This window comes from Leuciscus leuciscus, assembly GCF_965113295.1.
Source record: "Leuciscus leuciscus genome assembly, chromosome: 16".
NCBI classification, from domain to species: Eukaryota; Metazoa; Chordata; class Actinopteri; order Cypriniformes; family Leuciscidae; genus Leuciscus; species Leuciscus leuciscus.
Genome location: NC_138740.1, coordinates 1,217,886 through 1,241,938, shown reverse-complemented (window position 1 = coordinate 1,241,938; position 24,053 = coordinate 1,217,886). Strand labels below are relative to the sequence as shown.

The 24,053-nt window shown below is 41.2% G+C and overlaps 1 protein-coding gene across 1 annotated transcript in view; it reads right to left on the bottom strand.

Annotated features, from left to right (window-relative positions):
* Positions 1-4,992: 4,992 nt before the first annotated feature.
* slc22a21 (solute carrier family 22 member 21) overlaps positions 4,993-24,053 on the bottom strand; it is a 34,505-nt gene continuing 15,444 nt past the window's right edge. Inside the window, exons 6-10 of the mRNA XM_082141318.1 lie at positions 23,314-23,411; positions 10,539-10,753; positions 8,201-8,383; positions 6,301-6,436; positions 4,993-5,304 (exon numbers count right to left, since the gene is read on the bottom strand). Coding sequence (XP_081997444.1) covers positions 5,229-5,304; positions 6,301-6,436; positions 8,201-8,383; positions 10,539-10,753; positions 23,314-23,411 — 708 coding nt within the window. The 3' untranslated portion in view covers positions 4,993-5,228. The remainder of the gene's footprint in view (positions 5,305-6,300; positions 6,437-8,200; positions 8,384-10,538; positions 10,754-23,313; positions 23,412-24,053) is intronic.

The following is a 24,053-nucleotide window of genomic DNA, read 5'->3' as shown; positions in this document are numbered from 1 at the left end:
GAGGTGAACTTTAAGGAAACGGACTAAAGGACATGTTTGTCTTATAATATACAGGACTTAATAAGTTTCTGTATTTCCTCATGCCTCACGATACCCCACATTACACTCTGGCACAATATATTGGGTTCGCCCTTTTATTGAGTGGTTCGCCATTTACGGTGGGCTTTGCAAGTGAGGAACCCAACAAGCTCACACTATTCCCAAAGCCTGTCATAGTTCATGTCATGCCCACCATGCCTGAACCCGCTGCGGAGGAGGCTGTCCCTGAACCCGCTGCGGAGGAGGCTGTCCCTGAACTCGCTGTCCCTGAACCCGCTGCGGAGGAAGCTGTCCCTGAACTCGCTGTCCCTGAACCCGCTGTGGAGGAAGCTGTCCCTGAACTCGCTGTCCCTGAACCCGCTGCGGAGGAGGCTGTCCCTGAACCCGCTGTGGAGGAAGCTGTCCCTGAACCCGCTGTGGAGGAAGCTGTCCCTGAACACGCTGTCCCTGAACCCGCTGTCCCTGAACCCATTGTGGAGGAAGCTGTCCCTGAACACGCTGTTCCTGAACACGCTGTCCCTGAACCCGCTGTGGAGGAAGCTGTCCCTGAACTCGCTGTGGAGGAAGCTGTCCCTGAACTCGCTGTCCCTGAACCCGCTGTGGAGGAAGCTGTCCCTGAACTCGCTGTCCCTGAACCCGCTGTGGAGGAAGCTGTCCCTGAACCCGCTGTGGAGGAAGCTGTCCCTGAATCCGCTGTGGAGGAAGCTGTCCCTGAACTCGCTGTGGAGGAAGCTGTCCCTGAACTCGCTGTGGAGGAAGCTGTCCCTGAACTCGCTGCGGAGGAGGCTGTCCCTGAACCCGCTGCGGAGGAGGCTGTCCCTGAACCCGCTGCGGAGGAGGCTGTCCCTGAACCCGCTGCGGAGGAGGCTGTCCCTGAACCCGCTGCGGAGGAGGCTGTCCCTGAACCCGCTGCGGAGGAGGCTGTCCCTGAACCCGCTGCGGAGGAGGCTGTCCCTGAACCCGCTGCGGAGGAGGCTGTCCCTGAACCCGCTGCGGAGGAGGCTGTCCCTGAACCCGCTGCGGAGGAGGCTGTCCCTGAACCCGCTGCGGAGGAGGCTGTCCCTGAACCCGCTGCGGAGGAGGCTGTCCCTGAACCCGCTGCGGAGGAGGCTGTCCCTGAACCCGCTGCGGAGGAGGCTGTCCCTGAACCCGCTGCGGAGGAGGCTGTCCCTGAACCCGCTGCGGAGGAAGCTGTCCCTGAACCCGCTGCGGAGGAAACTGTCCCTGAACTCGCTGTCCCTGAACTCGCTGCGGAGGAAGCTGTCCCTGAACTCGCTGCGGAGGAAGCTGTCCCTGAACCCGCTGCGGAGGAAACTGTCCCTGAACTCGCTGTCCCTGAACTCGCTGCGGAGGAAGCTGTCCCTGAACTCGCTGCGGAGGAAGCTGTCCCTGAACTCGCTGCGGAGGAAGCTGTCCCTGAACTCGCTGCGGAGGAAGCTGTCCCTGAACTCGCTGCGGAGGAAGCTGTCCCTGAACTCGCTGTCCCTGAACCCGCTGCGGAGGAGGCTGTTCCTGAACTCGCTGTGGAGGAAGCTGTCCCTGAACTCGCTGTCCCTGAACTCGCTGCGGAGGAAGCTGTCCCTGAACTCGCTGTGGAGGAAGCTGTTCCTGAACTCGCTGTGGAGGAAGCTGTCCCTGAACTCGCTGTTCCTGAACCCGCTGCGGAGGAGGCTGTTCCTGAACCCGCTGCGGAGGAGGCTGTTCCTGAACTCGCTGTGGAGGAAGCTGTCCCTGAACTCGCTGTCCCGGAACCCGCTGCGGAGGACCGCTGCGGAGGAAGCTGTCCCGGAACCCGCTGCGGAGGAAGCTGTCCCGGAACCCGCTGCGGAGGAAGCTGTCCCGGAACCCGCTGCGGAGGAAGCTGTCCCGGAACCCGCTGCGGAGGAGGCTGTTCCTGAGCACGCCGCGGTGGGCGCTCCCGAGTTGGTCCAGAAGCAAGCCAGGGCTGCCCAGGAGGACGAACTCGAGTCTATCCCTAAGCATGCTGTGGAGGGCGCTCCCGAGGCTGTTCCTGAACTGGCTGTTCCTGAACTGTCTGGTCCGCCCTGGTCGCATATACGGCATGCTCCGCCCTGGCCGCCCATACAGTTTGCTCCATTGACCTGGCCCTCCCACCTCCCCCAAGAACACCTCCGTTTCACCACCACCCTGGACTATATTCTGAAGAGCGTCTGGGATCCGCTCTTTAAGGGGGAGGTTATGTCACAAGGCTAGTCTGTGTTTCTGTTTGGGTTCATGTTTGTCACAAGTCTAGTCTGTGTTTCTGTCTTGTTTCATGTTTAGCAGCTCCCAGCTATGTTTATTAGTCTGTCACAGGTGTTTCCTATTAGCCACACCCTCTTGTTATCTTGTTAGCTCGTTTACCCTTGAATTTAAGCCTGTATGTCTAGTTCAGTCTTGGTGGGTCCTTAATGTTGTTTGCTGGTTGTTCTGTTCCTGATTCCTGTTTCCTGAGTCTGTCTTTGTATAGTTTGAGTTGTGTAAATAAAGTCAATCTGCAAATGGATCCTACTAGCTTGTATTCTTCAACCACTCGTGACACTTGTGAAGCTCTTAAAAAAGATGTTTCCTGATATTGACTCTTTATGTTGTGGTGCTGAAGACAGATCTATCTCTCATCTCTTCTGGGAATGCACACATATAAGTCTGTTTTGGAAGGATTTCTGTATCTTTGTACACACATTTTCATCACAGAGTTTTTCTTCGCTATACAAAGATGTTTTATTGGGTCAGCACAACTTTGATAAAGATGTAAAGGACCAATATTTTTTTGGTAAACTTATTTATTCTTCTAGCGAATTATTATTATTTTTTTCTTACACGGATATAAATTCCAGGGTGCTAAACCCTACTTTTACATTTTTTGTAAGGAACTTAAATCATACCTGGACACTCTCCTCACATCCAGCAACTCTAAAGCCATGAAAACTGTGTCATTTGTATGATATTTTCCTGATTTCATAACCTGTAATTGTACTCTCAATTGTATTTACCCCTGGCATTGATTATGTATGTTCTTAGCAATAAAAAACAAGAACAAAAAACCTAGAAACTGCTCCGGCTCCGGCTGCTCTCGAATCGCTCTCGCGGGACTCTGATGTCACAGTCACGTGGCGTCGGCGCTGTATCAAGTCGGACAAAATTTCTCCCCAGCATGCACTGCTTCAAGTCAGCCGCCGATCGGTGTAGAGCTGTATGAAGTCCAACAAGCCTTTTAATCTGGGAAAAAAATGCTGTATTCTGCTGCCAGGCCAGTAGATGGCGATGAAACACTACAGACTGAACACGTAATACGCATGTGCATGACGTCCTCGTCTTCAGAGATTCACGCTTTTTGTTGTTTACACAGAGACCGCTTTCAAAAACTTGCACTTTGAGACCCGTTTCCAAAAGTTGGCGTTTTCAGGCACACAAAACGCCGTCGTCATGTAAACGAATGGCCAAAACGCATAAAAAGCTTTACATTTTTAATTGTAAACAGACCTTTATTTTTAACTGTCACCATTTGCCTGAGTTCTAGTCATTCATTAGTTGCCATGGTTCCTAATTGGTTGTCACCTGTTCCCTGTTCTGTTGATCATCCTCCTGTGTGTTTAAGCCTTCAGATCTCCTCTGTTCGGAGTCTTGTGTTCATGTTATGTTCAAGTGTAGAGCCTGAGCTGTCTTCATGTTCATTAAAAGTTGATTGTTCATTCTGCGTCATGCGTCATGCATCTCTTTGTGGATATTTACTACACACAAGTTTCTCAAAGTTAAGAGGAAACGTTCTTCCTGTTAACTGTCACTGGCCCACCAGTCGGCCCATTTGCCATTGCATGTTTAAAACAATCATATCCTATACTTAACCTGATCTAATATTGACAAACAATATAATGTTGGAAAGCTCTAAGTGTGCACTTTTCATATTTGACCACTGTTTTGCAGGAAATATTATGTAGTGACAAACATTTATCAATTTGTGACAAGAGAGAGTAGCGAAAAAATACCAGGAGTTGTGACCTTTGTTATGAAAAACCAATAAACACACTTACAGTGACTTAAACTTCAGTTTTTATGCTAATAATCCAAACTAAATATATTTTTGAAAACAATGTTTTGAATAAAAAAAAAAGGATATCAATCTGTGTTGTGGTGTGAGGTCAAGTGGTAACCAGTGTCCTTCAGGAATCATCAACTGGGCATGAATGTCACCTAGTGGCCTTTGTTGGTATAACAGCTCATAAAAATCTCTTTTTTTAAAAAGATATTTGTCTCAAATTTGGAACACAACTTCTTTAGAACTATGGCTTTTAATTCATATAATTTTTAGATTGAACCAAATTTTTATTTATATATTTTTTTAATAAAATATAAAAGTTTTATTGCAGTACTTTTTTATTACAATAAACTTAAACAGCTATAACTTTTGTTATTTAATTTTTTTAACAGACACCTGTGCAATAAACTTCAAAGTATCTTCTTTAAAACAAGACCAGAATGAGGATTATATTCAAAAGCGTTCCAGAATTACATTCATTTGAATTTCGACATCAGCTTTGCAGGCCTACACTCAAAATTGGGCGTGACAGTTAACAGGTTATTAATAGAACATTAATTCAACGTTTTCTGGTCTTTAATAATGTTACCTCACAATCATTAGACATTGCTTATTGAATGTTTTTCAAGTGCTGGACCTTTTTTTTTAATGTTTTTTATTTTTTATAATGTTCAAAGAACATTCAAAAGTTACGTTCCCATAATCTTTGAAGAATGATAAAGTGGAATGTTCCTTTAACATTCCATAACCAAGATTTTTTTTTAAATGGCCGTTCAGTGAACATTCAGAAATAACATTTTCAAAAGTTAATGTGAACATCACCAAAACATTAGAATATATTTTTCATTAGCCTGGTGTCTACAAAACTCACTCACACTCACACACAGAAGAAGAGAGAAAGAAATATGTTTGAAAAGTTGTGTCAAAAGCAAAAATGTATTGTTACATACAAACTGTGTGTAGCCTTTATCACATTTAGGACCAAAGAACATTCCATAAATGAACCGTATCACATTTTACAGAAATAGTTATTACAAATAGAGGCTCTATTCCAAAAGTTATAAAAAGTTCTGCCTTTTTTACTGTGGAAATCAAAAGTTAGTTTACAGAGCTTTTATAATCCCTCATAATCATTAATAATCCTTACGATCCGTTATAAGCGTACAGACTCATACTCCTCTTCACATTTACTGTTGGTTGAACTGCAAGTAGAATGTCTTCTTTTACACCTGGAAAAACAAAACATAATATAATTATTTACAGTGCACAACAAAAGTGCAATATCACACAAATGTCAAATAATTGAAAACTGTATCACTTCTCAATTATTATCTTATTTAAATAAAATAAAAGACAATATAGAAAAAAACAGGCTCCAAAGTAGAACATCTGTGATTTACATTGCATGAACATGGTTATGAAATATTTGTGTTAACAGCCCTGCATGCAAATATGTTGGACACTCCCACATTTAAAGGATAAATGTGACCATGCTGCAGTTCTCACTAAAAAACACTTTATTTCATTTTTGTGGGTGCAATAAAGTCTGCATGTGTTTTTATACAAGCAAATCTTTAGTAAATCGGGGCAGTTATGTACAGTACTGCTAATGCTATAGCAAACAGCAGGGGGCGCTAGTCGGGGTCTTCCCTATGTTCCCACAGACCTATGTTCCCACATTTCTAAGAATTTTTTTTTACTGAAAATTTTGAACATTTAGGCCCTATGTTCCCACAGTCCTATGTTCTCTCAAGATTTTCTAATTTCAAAGATTTTTCATGAAGGGTTGGTTTTAGTGATTGTGCTGGTACCGGGATAGCCCAATTACATCCCAGACAAGTCTCCCTCCTGTAAGGGGTAGGTTTAGGTATGTTAACTAATTAAGCCCTAGTCCCCTATGAAGGGTTAGGGTTAAAAAAACAGAAAAAAAAAACTTGGAAATGATGGAACATAGGGCTGTGGGAACATAAGGCTGTGGGAACATAAGGCTGTGGGAACATAGGGCTGTGGGAACATAAGGATGTGGGAACATAGGGCTGTGGGAACATAAGGCTGTGGGAACATAAGGCTGTGGGAACATAGGGCTGTGGGAACATAGGGCTGTGGGAACATAAGGATGTGGGAACATAAGGATGTGGGAACATAGGGCTGTGGGAACATAAGGCTGTGGGAACATAGGGCTGTGGGAACATAGGCACGCTCCCCGCTAGTTTTGTCTGGCTTACCAAAGTAATGTCTGCATTTGACTGATAGCCTCGGGTAAAGGAGATCCGAAACTCTCCGGAAGAAGAAGGTAGAGCAACCCGGAGAGGACATTCAGACTGCCGATCAGGATGTACGGCAGAGACCTGTAGTATCCCCCTGCAGAGAAACAACAAGAGACGCTTGAATGCAGACACGAGTTTACATTACACTGAGATCCGATCACAATGCCTCCTCAACCACCCCTGAACCTGGACACGCTGATCCGGATAACATCCCGATCGGAAGCACGTTCACACTTGTGTTTTCAGTGTGTATGTGGACAACATCCGGATCCAGGTCGCATGTTCATGCCAAGTGTAAACTGGAACTGTCTCTCTACAGGACTGATCATTACCAATATTATATAATACCAACAAACTCTGGAATTCATTGCCTTTGTGTGTTAGATCTGCTCAGACCATTTCCAGATTTAAATCTTTGCTAAAAGCTCATTTATTAAATGTATTCATTTATTTATTCATTCTTAGGTGTGCGGTAGTTTTATGCTGTTTCCTTGTTGTATGTTTGTTTTATTATTATTATTATTTATTATTATTGATAATGTTAATCACCCTCTTTGGGCAACCTTGGTTGTAATGAAATGTGCTTTATAAATGAAAGAAAATTCTGCTCTGCCTGAAATGCTCAAAATTGGTTGAAATATTTTGAAAATGCCTCATATCAGTAAAACTCTTGTTGGACCCCAACATTCTTCTAAATATCTATGTTAAAATAGACATACACTACCGTTCAAAAGTTTGGGGTCAGTAAGATTTTTAATGTTTTTAAAAGAAGTCTCTTCTGCTCACCAAGGCTGTGTTTATTTGATAAAAAAAAAGAAAAAAAAAAGTAATATTGTGAAATATTATGACAATTTAAAACGACTGTTTTCTATTTTAATATATTTTAATGTGTAATTTATTCCTGTGATCAAAGCTGAATGCTCAGCATCATTACTCCAGTCTTCAGTGTCACATGATCCTTCAGAATTTGATGATCAAGAAACATTCATTATTATTATCAGTGTTGAAAACTAGTGTACAAAAATGTTTCAAAATTCTTTGATGAATCGAAAGTTGAAAAGAACATTTATTTAATTAAAATAGAATATTTTCTAACATTATAAATGTCTTTACTGTCACTTTTGATCAGTTTAACTCATCCTTGATGAATAAAAGTATTGATTTATTTTATTTATTTCCCCCAAAAATAAAATTAAAAATGATTACTCAATCAAACTGTTGAACGGTCGTGTTTAATATTACAAAAGCTTTAGATTTCAGATTAATGCTGTTCTTTTGAACTTTCTATTCATCATAGCATCATGAAATAAAAATGTAAATAACTGTTTTCAACACTGATAATAATCATAAATGTTTCTTGAGTATCAAATCATCATATTAGAATGATTTGTGAAGGATCATGTGACACTGAAGACTGGAGTAATGATGCTGAACATTCAGCTTTGATCACAGGAATAAATTACACTTTACTGTATATTCACATAGAAAACAGATGATTTACATCGGAATAATATTTCACAATATTACAGTTTTTGTTTGTATTTTTAATAAAATAAATGCAGCCTTGGTGAGCAGAAGAGACTTTTAAAAACATTAAAAATCTTACTGACCCCAAACTTTTGAATGGTAGTATATGTGTTTGTAATGACACGAGGTCGAGTAAAGGATGAGAGGAATGATCATCATCTTGCAGTTTTGAAGTGTTTTCTCCCTCTACATCATTTGTATAGAAACCTGGTTTTGAGAACAGATTGCCTGTTTGTCATTTTCCAGTACAGATATCTAAACATTCTTAAATCAAGATACACTTAATTACTACATCACTGATTTATGAGAAGAGATAGAAGAGATCATAGACCTAAGTAGATGAAGTATGGTGCGGAGAGGCTGCCCGCTCTGGATGCCATGGAGCAGGTTCCCAAAGCCGAGCCCCTCACGACGGTGGGGTACAGCTCAGCGGTCGCTGGGTACACGATCGAAAACGCTGCCGACAGACCGAACTTTCCCAGCATCACCAGAGCAATGGTGACAGAGCTCATATCTATAAGTTAAAAGAGACAAAACATAACATCCAAAGTTGACTGTATACTGCAAAAAACTCTTCCCTAGTATTTCTGTCTCGTTTTCCAGCACAAATATCTCAACATTCTTAAAACAAGATTCTGTTACTTGAGAAGAAAAATGTGTCAAAATGAAGTGAGTTTATGCTTAAAACCATAACAAATATCTGCCGATGGGGTCAGAAAACACTTTAATTCAAAGGGAAAACGAGATTATTTTTTACTTCTTAACTTATTTTTTTTGATACATTGGCATTTCAGAAAAATAAGACTTTAAATGTGACTTCTCAAGTAAATGATTGAAAATTGACAAATTTAATGTATCATGATTTAAGAATGTTTAGATATTTGCACTGGAAAACAAGACAGAAACACTGAGGAAGAACATCAAGGATCAAACACATCATTACACAGACAAATCCTCTAAACATGCGGTCAAAGTTCATCAGAAAATCCAGCAAATGCTGACAATTAATTAGATTAACCCTCAGCTTGTGTTCTGGTCATTTTGACCTGGAGAGGATTTTCTTTTTCCCCAAAATGCTAGTTAATATTATGTTATTGGACTAAAACTGACTGACTTTACTCTACAAGGGTATAACTACTTAATCAAAATTGTTGTAAGTTTTGGTCATTTTTTCCCATCTTCTTACACTTGTTCCAGGTCAAAAATGACCAGTCTACAAAAATAGCTTATATATCACTCGTTATGCTATATTATCACCAAATATTGTCACATAATATTTGATCGAGGTATGGATATGAGTAGTTTGCGGGCTGCTAGATATGAATGTGCCTTCTCTAAGAGTCATCCGATCTAGCAGACAACGCTCTGAGGTGGAGAAGTCCATGCCGTCCCCCTAGTGGTGGATTTCCTTGTGTTTCATGAAGCGTGGCTGCCTCCCAACCGGTTGAGTTTACAAGCAGACGGCCCTTCATGAGTCACTGAGGGTGAAGCTGTCTCCCCCTGATAGCGGGACCAGTAGACAACTCCCTAAGGTCATGAGTGACATGAGGTCATGAGGCGAGGAAACTATTGTTTTCTTGTGCCAGTATTTATTTAAAGATAATGTCTGGCATGATGTCAGGCTGACCTTACCAGACCTTGAGCTCCAGTCGTCTTAGGGCTTGGAGCTTGTGTGGTGGGACTAGTGTTACTGACAGTTATACGCTCTTTTCCCCACTAGGACAAGGATTTTGGATATTGTCATCCTTGTGGGGAAATTTTGTTCCCATAACATAGGGTTTACCAGGACCACACACACACATAAACACACACACACACACACACACACACACACACACACACACACACACACACACACACACACACACATAAACACACACACACACACGCACGCACGCACGCACGCACGCACGCACGCACGCACGCACGCACGCACGCACACACACACACACACACACACACACACACACACACACACACACATAAACACACACACACACACACACAGACACACACACACACACGCACGCAAGCACGCACACACACACACACACACACACACACACACACACACACACACACACACACACACACACTCACACACACACTCACACAGGCACACTCACACACACACTCACACACACACTCACACAGGCACACTCACACACACACTCACACACACAGGCACACTCACACACACACTCACACACACACTCACACTCACACTCACACACACACACACTCACACACTCACACTCACACTCACACACACACACACACACACACACACACACACACACACACACACACACACACACACACACACACACTCACACAGGCACACTCACACACACACTTTATCAGATCAATGAGGCCTACGATCAATCAGTTCCAAAAAGAAACACCAAACCTGTCCTAATTGAAACAAGCTGACAAAAAGATATAATATTTGGTGATATGATAATATTAGCATAACTAGAGATTTATAAGATATTTTTAAAAGGCCGGTCATTTTTGTCTGGGAACACAAAAAGCGTTACAGGGTTTTCAACACAGACTAAGGGTTAAACACAATCAAAAGTGAACACTAAACCTTCTATTCAGTAAACCTGCTGAAACTGATCTTTTAATGAATATCTTGCATACCAGATTACAGTTAAATGTCTCACGTTGTGGTATGAGGTGTATGAAGAGAAGAAGCACTCCCCCGAGGGACAGGGTGGAGGACAAGCAGAGGCGGCGAGGCAAGCGGCGGAGCATCAGCCAGGCCATGAGGAGCGCCGGCACCTCCACCACTGCGGACAAGAAGCAGTTCAGGAAGATGTCTCCATGTAGACTGGAAGTGTTCAGAGACAAGGCACAGTATCCACTCGAAACGGCAAACCTAACAGGAGAAAGTGAGCGAGTGAGCGGCAGGTCCATACATATGATATAATATTCACTTTAAAATATTATACTGCTTTTTACGAGTTCCTTTGCCCATATAATCTTTAAGCTAATAAGGTTAAGCGTATTTGGCTTGCTGTCCGCAGTGGAGAGGCTGGAGGAAGTAGCTCAGATAAACCCCCAGTGGGACTAATGCTCGGATGATGAGTACGGTAACAAGATGCTTACATTATGTTGTGGAGCTGGGGAGGTGGAGGGACGCCAGAACGGCTGATAACGGAGCAAGGTGATATTGCACATATGCTCATATGCTTATATGCTCCAGCAGTTAATTGAAAGGTTAGATGGGTTCACTCCTCCCGAAATTACGTTGTGAACTTTACTTATATAAATGGTTGTGGGTTTTTTTAAGTATTTGATTTCCGCATGACAGAAACCAACTCATAACCAACAAAATGCTGATCATACAAAAGTCAGCCCAAACATGACAGTCTCACCACAAGACAAATACTGGATGACCTTTTCATATTTAAATACAAAACACATTGGGGCCAAGAGTCTGAGACCACATCAAGATCTGGGATTTAAAATCTAAATTAGTTTGAACCCAGTAATAACGTTCTTTTAAAGCAGGGGTCGGCAAGTAACTGTGGCCGCGGGCCAATATGTTTTTTAGCCAGTAGATGGCGGGCCAGCTACACGGAGTAGGCCTATGGACACAAATTAAATACTCTATTTAACTACTAAATAGTAAATAGAACTAATTAAAAACAGATTACAGCCATTTTAATAAAGGTGTGAATAGCAAGCATGCCTCATTCGCTTACAGTCTGACTTTTTAACTTTATTCCTTTTTATTATTATTATTTATTCGGGACACACACATACACACCTAAGGGTTAAGGAGTTCTGTGCGGGACTGTTTTTCCCGTCCCGCTCCCACAAGGTTCTATTCAGCAACCGCTTATAATACACTCTGTGTTCTCCCGCTTTATTCCCCGACCTGACGGGTCCGCACAATTTAGATCTCGTTTCCAGAATCTCACATTCAAATGTCTCTAACAGAAAGAAGGAGATTAAGTAGCCTATAACAATTATAAATGCTATACAAAAATTGTGTTCGTGTCAATATAAAATATTATTTTAACATTGTACTGTCAGCAGAGAAAAAAATTTCACAGAAAAAATTCATGAAATATAAATAACATAAATTAAATAGGACAAAGCCTATCACTCAAATCACTCAAGCAACATAAACGAAAACCATATTGCCCTACTGACAAATGAAGTAGCCTAGGCTATTTTCTGCCGAACTATTTCAAACATCCTTGCAAAAAAAGAATGTTGTTGACTGACAATGGTTCTGGTTTCAGTACCAAACAGCTCCTCAGAGCTAGGTGTAGGTGTACAGGTGGTCAGAATGAAGTGCGGATACGCTGTCAAAAGATGTCGGGAGTGGGCTATTGTCAGTCAGACCGCCCGCTCCGTCCAAAGTATAGGTTCCAGAGTTCCGACCGCTACCGTCTTTATACTTTAAAATGTAATCCCGCGCCGCATGATTCCTTATGGGCGTTTCACACAGTATGCGGCGGTGAAATCGCTGCGTGGCTACGGCTTTTCTCAAGTTTCATTTTAGTTCAGGAAATAAATAATGGAAAAACAAGTCGTTTTTAATTTTTGGTTTTAATTTGAAAAAAACGATTGAACGAATGATACACGCCCCTATTTGTAAACAGTTATTGTAAAAAAAAAAAAAAAAAAAAATGGACTTCCAAAATAATCCGGCGGGCCAGAAAATATTGCTGGCGGGCCAGTTTTGGTCCGCTGGCCGCCTATTGCCGACCTCTGTTTTAAAGGTTGTATCAGCGATTTCAGGCCCAAACATAAATTATCACATTCATCTAATCTTTCCTAACGATCCGCTAGCTGCCCGCCCCATAAGCATGCCGTCAAAAACCGCGTCTCTATAGGCAGCCTAGGCTCTGAGATCTGCACACAAAAACAATTGGTTTCACCAAACACTCAAAACCAAAATAAATAGTGTTCCAACCAATCACTGACAGGGGGAGGGTGCTGTGAGGTTTCGCATGCAGCCGTGTTTATGTTACATCAGATCATTCACTCTAGGAGCTCGGCTAATGTATACATTGCATACATACACTCTTATTGATACAGTTTCCATGTGTTCACCGCAATATATTACAAAAATACTCTGTAAATAAATTAGTACAAGTAAAATAATGGGTTTGTTGATGGACATGCACTTGTTAATGCTGATGGTGAGGAATTACAGCTGCAACATCTCATAATGTCCCTCAAACTGAGTAGCGTATCAATGAGAAACACTGAGTCCTGCTGGAGTCGTCCTGATGGAGGTTCGGGTTCACTGAGAAACACTGAGTCCTGCTGGAGTCGTCCTGATGGAGGTTCGGGTTCACTGAGAAACACTGAGTCCTGCTGGAGTCGTCCTGATGGAGGTTCGGGTTCACTGAGAAACACTGAGTCCTGCTGGAGTCGTCCTGATGGAGGTTCGGGTTTAATAACTAGTTCTTCCAGTGTTTCATCATCACGACTCACGCTTGCATTGATATGTTAAAATCGACGTCATTGTTCGCTAATGTGTTTAGTTTACGGTGTAGGAAGCCTCAGGACAGCTGACGTTGTTATGGCAATGGCCGTTTTTGTTTTCGACATGCACGCTGTACGCGGTAAACCAATCACAACAGACTGCACTGTCTGGCCAATCAGAGCACAGTAGCTCGCGGAAAGGCGGGATTAAGAGAGATTGATTCATCTGACGAGTCGTTTGAGAATCATTGAAAATGTGGTGATGTGCAAATGTATATTATGAGGAAATTAAATCGTTTTTTGACCTTTGATGCATGTAAACCTCTTGCAGGAGACTCCAAAACAACATTAGGAAACTTTAAAATAGCATTTTAGGGGCACTTTAACAATAAAATGCTATTATTTAAGTTTCTGCCGTATTTCTAATCAAACGAGAAAATACATGACATTAATCGTGTGACTCTTCGTCAAGCTTTTCACATAATTTTTAACTCTGAATTTGCATTGTTATGCACACTAAAAAGGTTCTATATTTAGTAGTGGCCAAAAGTGATGTCCGGCCAAGGAAAATTTACATCTCAAATATTATAAAAACGTTTTTGTAAGCATATTGCATACTTGTGCTTGGAGTTGATTGTTTTATTCCTGATAATAATGCAATGAAACATGCCAAATTATGCCGACATAATTTTTGGCCAGAAATGATGAACACATGCAAAAACAAGAGAGAACCAACTAAATATTAGCAATTGATCATGTTGTTGCCAATGCTTGCTTTTTCCTGTCAGCTTTTTAGTTTTTCTGTGCATTTTTTTGCATAAAATAAAACCTGTAGCTGTAGTTTGTCTTTTTTGGCAAATTATTTTGTCAAATAAATATCTTTACCAAGTTTTGTTCTTCCCTCATATTTAAAATATTAAAAAAATCTAAAATATTTTCTTCATTTTTTGATGGTTGAATCGAACTTGTAGGGTCATTAAAACAAATCATGTTTGTACACTGCTGTAGAACCTTAAAGGGTTCCATTAGGCACCTCACATAGAACCATCATAGGATAATGTTATGGATTAAGTATATTTTGTTTTAATTCGTTTTTTATTTTGATTATATTTTAAACAGCTTATAATCATACTTTATCACTAGATACAATTTGAAATAACCTTTTAAGCATGAAAGTATTATGCATTCATTTACATTTCTCCTTTTGTTATAAAGCATTGTCAAGCTACTGGTTTGTGCGCGTAACTTCCCAGCTTGATTGGGATTAACACATTAACAAGGAGATTTCAAACTGGATTTCACTCTTCTTTTATTCCAACATTTCATTTGTAAAATGTAATGAAAAGTGAAGAACCTTTAAACAGAAACAAAATACTTTTGTAAATAAATGCTCTTTAGACAACAATCACTGTTACTGTAGTTCTCATCAGATGTAAATCATACAGTCTTTACTCAGTGCTGTCATAAATACAAAAGCAGTGTATGAAATGTCATATTAAACAATTATTATAAATGTTTAAAGATTTTACAGATTAAAACTACTTTGACATTTTAAATTTACCGATGAACATTGCACAATAACTTGCTCAAATCAATGAGCTGAAACAACATTAAAACAAGCGCGCAATAAATTCTCATAACTAACATTTGCTGTGCTATTGCTCGGTAAACAGTTCAAAGGCCACAAACAATCAGTGCTTAAAATAGAAGGCTATGAAGTAGTTTCTGTGCTAGATGTAAACAGTTCCGCTCATATAAGAAAGTAGGTCATGCTCTGTAGAAACCCATGATGTAATAACTGCTCACCATGTAAAAACTGTGCATAATGTAACAAGTATTACATTTTAATTGTAATAAAATGTTCATAATGTAATAATTTTCTCAAACCAAATAAAATCTTAAGCTCATAATGTTTTAACAATCTTTACATTATGAGAAATGTATTACAGTATAAACTCACCAAAAACCTGTCATATTTTCATAATTGTAATAGCTTTTAAAACGTAAAAAATATTAGTATTCCCTTACAGTACATTTTTTTAAATCTAAATCCAGTCTTACACTACCTGCGAAATGCAACAGATTTCAATATAATAATCATATAAATATTAAATATAAAACATTTGTGTTCCTTTACAGTACATTTAAAAAATCTAAATCAGTCTTAACCTGCCAACAAAATCCACCAGACTAGTACTATTATTATTATTATTGTGTGTGTGTGTGTGTGTGTGTGTGTGTGTGTGTGTGTGTGTGTGTGTGTGTGTGTGCGCGCATGTATGAGAGAGAGAGAGAGAGAGAGAGAGTGTGTGTGTGTGTGTGTGTGTGTGTGCACACGTGAGAGAGAGAGAGAGAGAGAGAGAGAGTGTGTGTGTGTGTGTGTGTGTGTGTGTGTGTGTGTGTGTGCGCATGTATGAGAGAGAGAGAGAGAGAGAGAGTGTGTGTGTGTGTGTGTGTGTGTGTGCACACGTGAGAGAGAGAGAGAGAGAGAGAGAGAGAGAGAGAGAGAGAGAGTGTGTGTGTGTGTGTGCACACGAGAGAGAGAGAGAGAGAGAGAGAGAGAGAGAGAGAGAGTGTGTGTGTGTGTGTGTGTGTGTGTGCACACGTGTGAGAGAGAGAGAGAGAGAGAGAGAGAGAGTGTGTGTGTGTGTGTGTGTGTGTGTGTGCACACGTGAGAGAGAGAGAGAGAGAGAGAGAGAGAGAGAGAGAGTGTGTGTGTGTGTGTGTGTGTGTGTGTGTGTGTGTGTGTGTGTGTGTGTGTGTGTGTGTGTGTGTGTGTGTGTGTGTGTGTGTGTGTGTGTGTGATAAAACATGCTATCTGCTTCAGCCAGCGGCAGCACAGAGCACAAGTTAAGCAAACATTTCTTCACTTTAATATGCAAAACAAAGCCTGATTGTACATCAGAGAAAAATACAATACAACTAACAATCTAACAAACACACCCTAATAAAACGGTTTGGTTTTGTGATGTAAAAAAGAAAGAAAGATAAAATCTTCTGCACCTTTAATCAACTACTACTACTACTACTACTGCTACTGCTAGTGCTAGTAGTAATAGTAATAGTAGTAGTAGTAGTAGTGGTGGTGGTATCAGTAATCTGGTGGATTTAGATTTTTTAAATGTACTGTAAAAGAATATCAATGCTTTATTTATTAATAATAATAATAATAATAATAATGATATTATAATAATTTCATGAATATTTAAATCTGTTACATTATGCAGACTGGAAATATATATATATATATTTTGAATGTACTGTAAGGTAATACTAATATTTTGTATGTTTTTAAAGCTATTACAATTTTGAAAAATTACATGTTTTTGGTGAGTTTACAATGTAATAAATTTCTCACAATGTAAAAATTGTTGAGTTCAAGATTTTATTATGCTTTAAGAAAAGTATTTCATTATGAACATTTTATTACAATAATAATGTAACACTTATGACATCATGTGCAGTTATTACACTATAAGTTGCTACATGCTCCGTGATTGACTAGGCCACCGCCAACATCTTAATATCGGTAAACATCCTTTATTCACTCAAATAAAATATGAATAATCTCCTCACCGGCTGCCACTCCAGAATCTGATGATGCGTTAGGTAATTAACCAGGCTATTCCAGTTTGACCTGACACCTCCCAACTAATTGGTTGTCATCACCGGCTAGACAGGCTAGGATATTAGATACGAGTGATCAACCCAGTTGAGAAACAAATATGAGGACAACCCGTCGTCTGACGTCCCTGTGAAGAATAGAGCTCGGGCTCTTCTCCTTGGGACACATGGACACTGGATAGTTTGTTCTCGCTTTCAAGGGCTTTGTGATCGGAACAGGATAACTTGGGAAGGTTCAGGCATTGACATCTCTTACTATTCCTTTACTGTCTAGATTAGCACTAATTACTCTGCTAAGCTTAAATTTGTCCCTGAGTGCAGTTTGATCTGCTATCCAGACAATGTTTTCAATCGCAACGTTTCTTTACATGCAACGCCACTTACTTCTTAAGAACAAGTTAGGACCTGCAAGCTGGCTCCAGAATTTATCCACAACCCACTGCATTGCTTGGAGACATTTGAATGCTTTACATCACCACTTTGGGATGCTTACCCTAACAATAGTGCACTGGGTGTCATGTACTGGATACAGTCTTCCTGGCATTGATTGGCCATTTGTTAGCGAGATTGGCTGCAATTTCAAGGGCTGATTGGACTTCACTCTTGATAATGTGCACTGCAGTTTCCTCAGCTCCATTCCTATGTGGAGAATCGGCTGGATGGATTTTCCAAATCCACTCCGTTCCATTTTTTGCAGCATTTTTCTTTAGACCAGACTTGTCCATGTCCTCAACGAATTTGTACATTCCCTGTAAAACCGGTCTTGCTTGAATTAAATTGGTATATAGATCTGAATAGATCTTCCTGGGATAGCCCCTGGCTGCAGCAAATCTTTTAAATGCCATTAAAAAGCTTTCGATTGATTGGGTGTTGGCCAGTATGAATTGCTCTACTCGACATACAGCAAAAGACAACACCCCAGACCATCAGTGATATTCTTTTTTTGACGTCATCTTTCACACAGTAGGGTTCAAAGAGATCTAGGGCCAGATTTACTAAACGGGGCAAATTGGCGTGAGAGCGCAATTCCACAAATGCGCCGATGAGAGTGACAAGTTTTGCCAGTGATATACTGCTGACGCGCAAATTAAAGAACACAGACGCAGTCCAATAATTTACATAATGACCAACGCAATCTAGCAGCGCAAATTAGCGTCGGGACCACGGATAACGCAGGTGAAAATGCAGACTGTGAAATCCTAGCAAAAGAAGCCTAAGTACGTTGAAAAAAACCCGAGGACAAAAAATTAAGGGTTGCAAGAAGTTTTGATGCACCAGGTGCTGCGTGACTCCTTGTAGTTGAGGGTTCCAAGCCGTCTTTTATTTCCTGCAGCAAAATAAAAATAACATGGCTTGGCAAACGATATGTTCGGATAACGTCTTCCCTCTGGCATTCTAAAGAAAAGAATACGAGTTGAATATATTTTCTCCCTTCTACCTGCTCTCTGTTCTCTGCAGTGTCTCCTCCTAGCAGCAACAATTGCAGCCATGTCACAAAATGGGTTAAGACATGCTTTTTTTAGGGCGTTAAATAATGCCGCAAATACCAATAAATTGACTAGCGCAAACATTAGTAAATTGCGTTGCGTGATTCATTTAAATACTATCTTCCCATAAATTTTGCATCTGAAAGGGAAACTCCTACAAACGCACATGCAATAAGGTCAGCCGCAAAAACAACTCACGCCTCTTCAGCGCTAACTTTGCACTGCGTGTCTTTCGTAAATCCCGACAGTAGTTTTTTAATGCCCAAAGAGGGTTTGCGCTGATGAAGCTGTTAGTAAATCTGGCCCCTACTGTTGTAAACTCAAGGTGCAGCAGGCTGCGATCTCTCTGGTAGTAAATCATCCATCACTTGCTGACATTTCTTTGCTTTTTCTACACTAAACACAACTTGCGACAGCCCTTTTGGGTGATTCTCCTGCCTGTAATGACCCAGGCTTTCCTAATCCTAAGAAGACTTTCTGTCAATCCCTTGTGGCTTTCTGTGGCTCCATGTGATTCTCAGGATAGCAGTGTGGACACCCAGGCCCTGTAGGGTCGGGATCGGGATGGTAACTTGATCTTCTTTAAAGACCTGTACTCTGCCACCGCAAACCAACAGCCCAGAATCTGCATCCTTATAGACTACCAGCCTGTCTCTGATGGTGTTTGGGAAGGTTATACCTTCTTGCGCAGCAAGTAAAATGTCTCGAAGGGCATCTTCTCTTTCTCTCACCGATATGGTTCCTCCTGAAGAGACTGCCTCCCACTTTTGGTTGTTTAGGGCCCTAGTCCTGCCAAGGAACCTTTTTTGCTGCTCTCCAAACCCACGCTACAGTTTTAAGTAGTTTGGTCAGATGACTGAAATGCTCTATATTACACATGTTTTGAACAGCTGATCCTGCAGGTGGTCTCCTCGATTCAGCTTGGACTTGGATGAGATCCTCACTTTGCCTGGATCCTTCAGTCGATATCTACAGTTTTAGTTTGGACCTTGTCAGTGCAGCCGCAAATGCCTTCTTTTGAAGCTTACTGATGCTTTCTCATGCAGTAGATCCTTAGCAGACTTAATTAGTCACTCACTTCCTGACAAGCTCCGGAAAATTGGTCCATTTTGCCACTCTGAATTTTGCCACTCGCCCCTCCAATGATCACGTCAGCAATGTTTTGTGGACCTGGTCTCCACCACCACTCTTGCACCGTAGTGATTCCTTGGATCTCTCCAATTCTGTTAGCGAACAACGTTTTATGGCCATGGCTTTCGCGCTGTATAGCACCAAGAACTGTTTGGCTATCACCCAAGTGGTACCATTTCCCAACTCTATTTTGGCTAAGCTGCTCAAAGGACTTTGCAGGCGTGCAACAAACACTGCTCAACACATTTCTGCTTTGACAGAATCTGCTTTATGGTCTAAGGGAATGAGTATGGCTTTGGACTCCACAAGCTTGGTGATTCAGCCCTGATCAGAGTTCCATCTGAGATACATTACAGCACCATAAGTGTTTTCGCTTCCATCAGAAAACATTATTGCCCATGGTTCATCATTGAAATTTGGGGCAGTTATAGCTCTAGAGAATTTTATTTGGCCAAGGTGGACATACTCCTAAAAGAACTTGATCGCATCTTCTCTGAGAACTTCGGAAAGGGCGGTGTCCCAAGTCTCATTGATTGGAACCCTTCCATCCTTTACCTCTTAGAACACTCTTCAAACTAGAATTGCTACCTTCTGCTTGGCTGGAGTCATTAGGCCTACTTGATCGAACACCCCCAACGCCTGACTCAACAACTCTCTAAGCGTCAGTGGATTAGGTATTTGTCTTCTGACTTGCTCTTGTGAGAGATTTTGACCAATTCTTCTCTTTGAAAATTTGATTAATGTCATTACATGGAGCTTGTCCTCTTCCACATCACAGCCCAGATCAAGTGCCTTATTGTCACCATCACACATTTGGTATGGTAGAACTATAGTCTATTCTTTGATTTTAACTGGCTTATCCTCAGATTCTACCCTTCCACTTCGACCTGAGAGGTCCCACGGCTTGAGAAAGAATCCTCCAGCTTTTAAGATCAACTTTACATTTGCCACAATAGACTTCAGCTGGTGAAGGTCATTGTGGGACCTGAGAATGTCATCAACATAGCTGTCATGCTGGAGCACTCTGCGCTCTTCCTCAAGGAGAACAAAGGATGGCAAATTGGCAGTTTCACGCATACCCTGCTGGCTTGTCTCCAATATTGACCCTTGTGACCGCATATTCACTTAGCTCTTCATCCACAGAGTCTCATCAAAGGAAGATGCATTTCATGGTCTTCCAACCAAAGTTAATTGTATATCTTCTTGATGTCTCCTAATACTGAGTCAGGAACAATAAGATTGGTTACGTACCACACAGGCCCACCCCAGTTAGTGATTGTGTTTTGGGATAATGTTACTGCAGCCCCTCTGTCCTGCACTTGAGTGCTATAGGCAGCCTTCCATTCAGGTTCTTTGGCTAATTGTTTTTCCATTCTCAGGAACGTAGCCTCAACTGCACACCTGTTATTTGGCAGGGAAGCTGGGTCTTCTAACCAAGGATATTTAGCGTGCCGATGCAGCTCTTTGTTGTGGTTGTCCTCCATGATGTAAGCGAGTACCTATCTTACTATTTCGAGTTCTCTCTCCTCAGCAAGTCTCATTTCTTTCCCATCTGGTTGGCAGTTTCCGCTTCGGCTCACATGCTGCGCCAATGGAGTCCCACTTCCACCATTCCAGAATGTTTTGGCTACTGATTGCATCACTTGACTCATGGAATTGGGCCAATGGCTTGTGGCAGGCCAATGGACTATACTCTGTTACCTCTTCGTATTTCACAGCTACCATTCTAATTGACCTTTGACCATTGACCTCATTGACCGCAAAGTGTGTTTTGGACATGTGGGCCAATACATCTACCTCCTCAACGAGCTCAAGATGAATTTGTCTAACCGTCTTTCCCACTGGCCCATCCAACACAAGGTCTCCGACCATTCGGACTCTCTGAGGGGCTAACTGGCCTTCTTGAAGGCTTATTAATAATTCAGCAACTTGGGGCCTCACTTCTAATAAATTAATTAACCAGGATATTGAGTCAAGAACCTTAGGGTTCTCTATAGAACTTGACAGAATTTTTTTTTCTAAGAGGGTGGTAAAGACACATTTTTCAGCAAACTAAAAAAGGCACAAGAGAACCATTTTTACTTGTAGTCTCTGACATCTGGAGCCTGTTTGCTACTGCTTGCTATAGCGTAATGACTCACTATATGTAAAAACAGCAATGGACATACAGATGTGCAGTTTGACTGAATAACAAAACACAAATCTGTAAGATGTAACAGGGTACTTATAGGGATGGTTCGGAGTAAAATCAACCTAGAGTCCTTTGCACCATGACCTCGAGCCAAACACCTCCCCAGAAGCCTTTTTCCCTTGGTCGAACATTATTAAAGTTAGAGCTTATTTAGAGATATCAGCCGAATGGCTTACCCCACTAATAATGCCCATGCATCGCTTTCTGCCAGGACTTTTACGGGCTTTTCCCAAACCACTGAAGTGACGTCGACGTCCGGGTTAGCAGTAGCATGAGCCATCAGGCAAGTGTTATTTAAATAAACTCCTGATGTACTTACAAACTTTCCAATGCCTCGTTTTATGAGTACAGAACTTATTTGTACTACTGTAGAAGTTTGGTACAATTCTGGGCATTATTAGTGCGGTAATTTACGAGATACATCAAAGGATCCATTAGCGCCTGCACTAAGCCATCCGGTTCATATTTCTAAATACTGTATTTTCCGGACTATAAGTCGCACTTTTTTTCGTAGTTTGGCTGGTCCTGCGACTTATATTCAGGTGCGACTTATATATCAAAATTAATTCAGACTGAGATGAACCAAGAGAAAACATTACCGTCTACAGCCGCGAGAGGGCGCTCTAGTTGGCGGAGTTATTCAGAAGCGACACCATATGAAGAAAATTCAATGGATTCAGTGATGTGGAATGAGATCGCGGGAGCTTGGTGAACTTGTTTACTGGTAACTTGCTTGTTGGACTCCCTGGCTTATGTTAATTTAGCCTATTCAGCTTCCCAGGTATATGTTCTTTATGCTATTGTGTAGCTGAATAACTGTTAATGTGCTGCGTTAACATACCGGACACCTACTCAGCCTGTTGTTCTGTGTGCTACTGTGTAGTTAAATAACTTGCCTTTTCAGATTAAATGTCTGTTCTTGGTCTTGGATTTTGTGAAATAAATTTCTAAATAAATGCGACTTATACTCCAGTGCGACTTATATATGTTTTTTTCCTCTTCGTGACGCATTTTTTGACTGATGCGACTTATACTCCGGAGCGACTTATAGTCCGGAAAATACGGTAAGCTCTAATTTTAATAATGTTCAACCAAGGGGAAAAGGCTTCTGGAGGGGGTGTTTGGCTCGAGGTCACGGTGCAAAGGAACCTAGGTTGATTTTACTCCGAACCATCCCTTTATACATGCACTAATCCACGTCTTGAACCAGATAATGGCTGCATCCAAAATCGCATACTTTCTTGAGTAGGTACTTATTTTGAATAAGCACTTTGTCTCTGCTAAAAAGTATGTTCTATATAGTATGTATGTAATCTGGACATACTACATACGCCATGTTGTCATTATCATGTGACCTAACAGCTCTTCACGGCCATTCATAAATCATCTCCCGTGTCCTCAAGGGATGGTAAAGTGTTCATCGTATGCAGTGTTTTGCCAGGAGTACTGTGAGAGCAGACATACTATTCTTGTCACATACTGTTTTTTTCCCCACTATATATAGTAAGAAAATATGTGCAGCCCATGTCTATCTTGAGTACATGTAAGCGTTCTTACCATACCAGGCACAGCAGGACAGTAATGCAGCGGATGTTGGTGGACTTCACCAGGTCACAGAGACTGTAGTTCTTCAAACTTCCAGCACTATCCTTTGACTGTAGAACACGTGTAACAACAAACATGTCTTGTTACACAATACTGTCAAAACACTGCATATAGTGTAAGCAAAAGACCATCTGATATCCACAGCTAAAACAATATGAAGCACTCTTATGCGGACAGTCATAATAACATCATAGACCAGGGACCAGCAACCTTTTTATCATAAGTTTCTGAGTTAATCACTGTGCCCATATATACACATATGTTAAATATTCATAATGGCTTACATAGAAATATTGCAGAACATTAAATATTTCAGAACTTATTTTTATTTTTTTTACATTTATCAAATAATGCATTTTGTCCAGTTTCATCTCTTTCTGTCTTTTCACGATTGGATAGCTATCCGATCAGAGAAAACACATGAGGTGACCAGGCACAGATGAATGGATTTTCCACATGCATCACAGTCATTTTAATGTGTGAGGAATGTTTAATAGGACTTAACATACTTGGTTGAATATCGTCAAAATTGATAGCATTATGTCACTAACTTGTGGTTGCGCTAACGGTTTATTCATTGACTTGCGCAGTTTAATTCTCACACTTCAACAGTATTTATAACTCCTAACTTAATAAAACAAGTTGTGTTACAATGAGGAATGATTAACTCAAAATGTAGATCTGTATGCAGG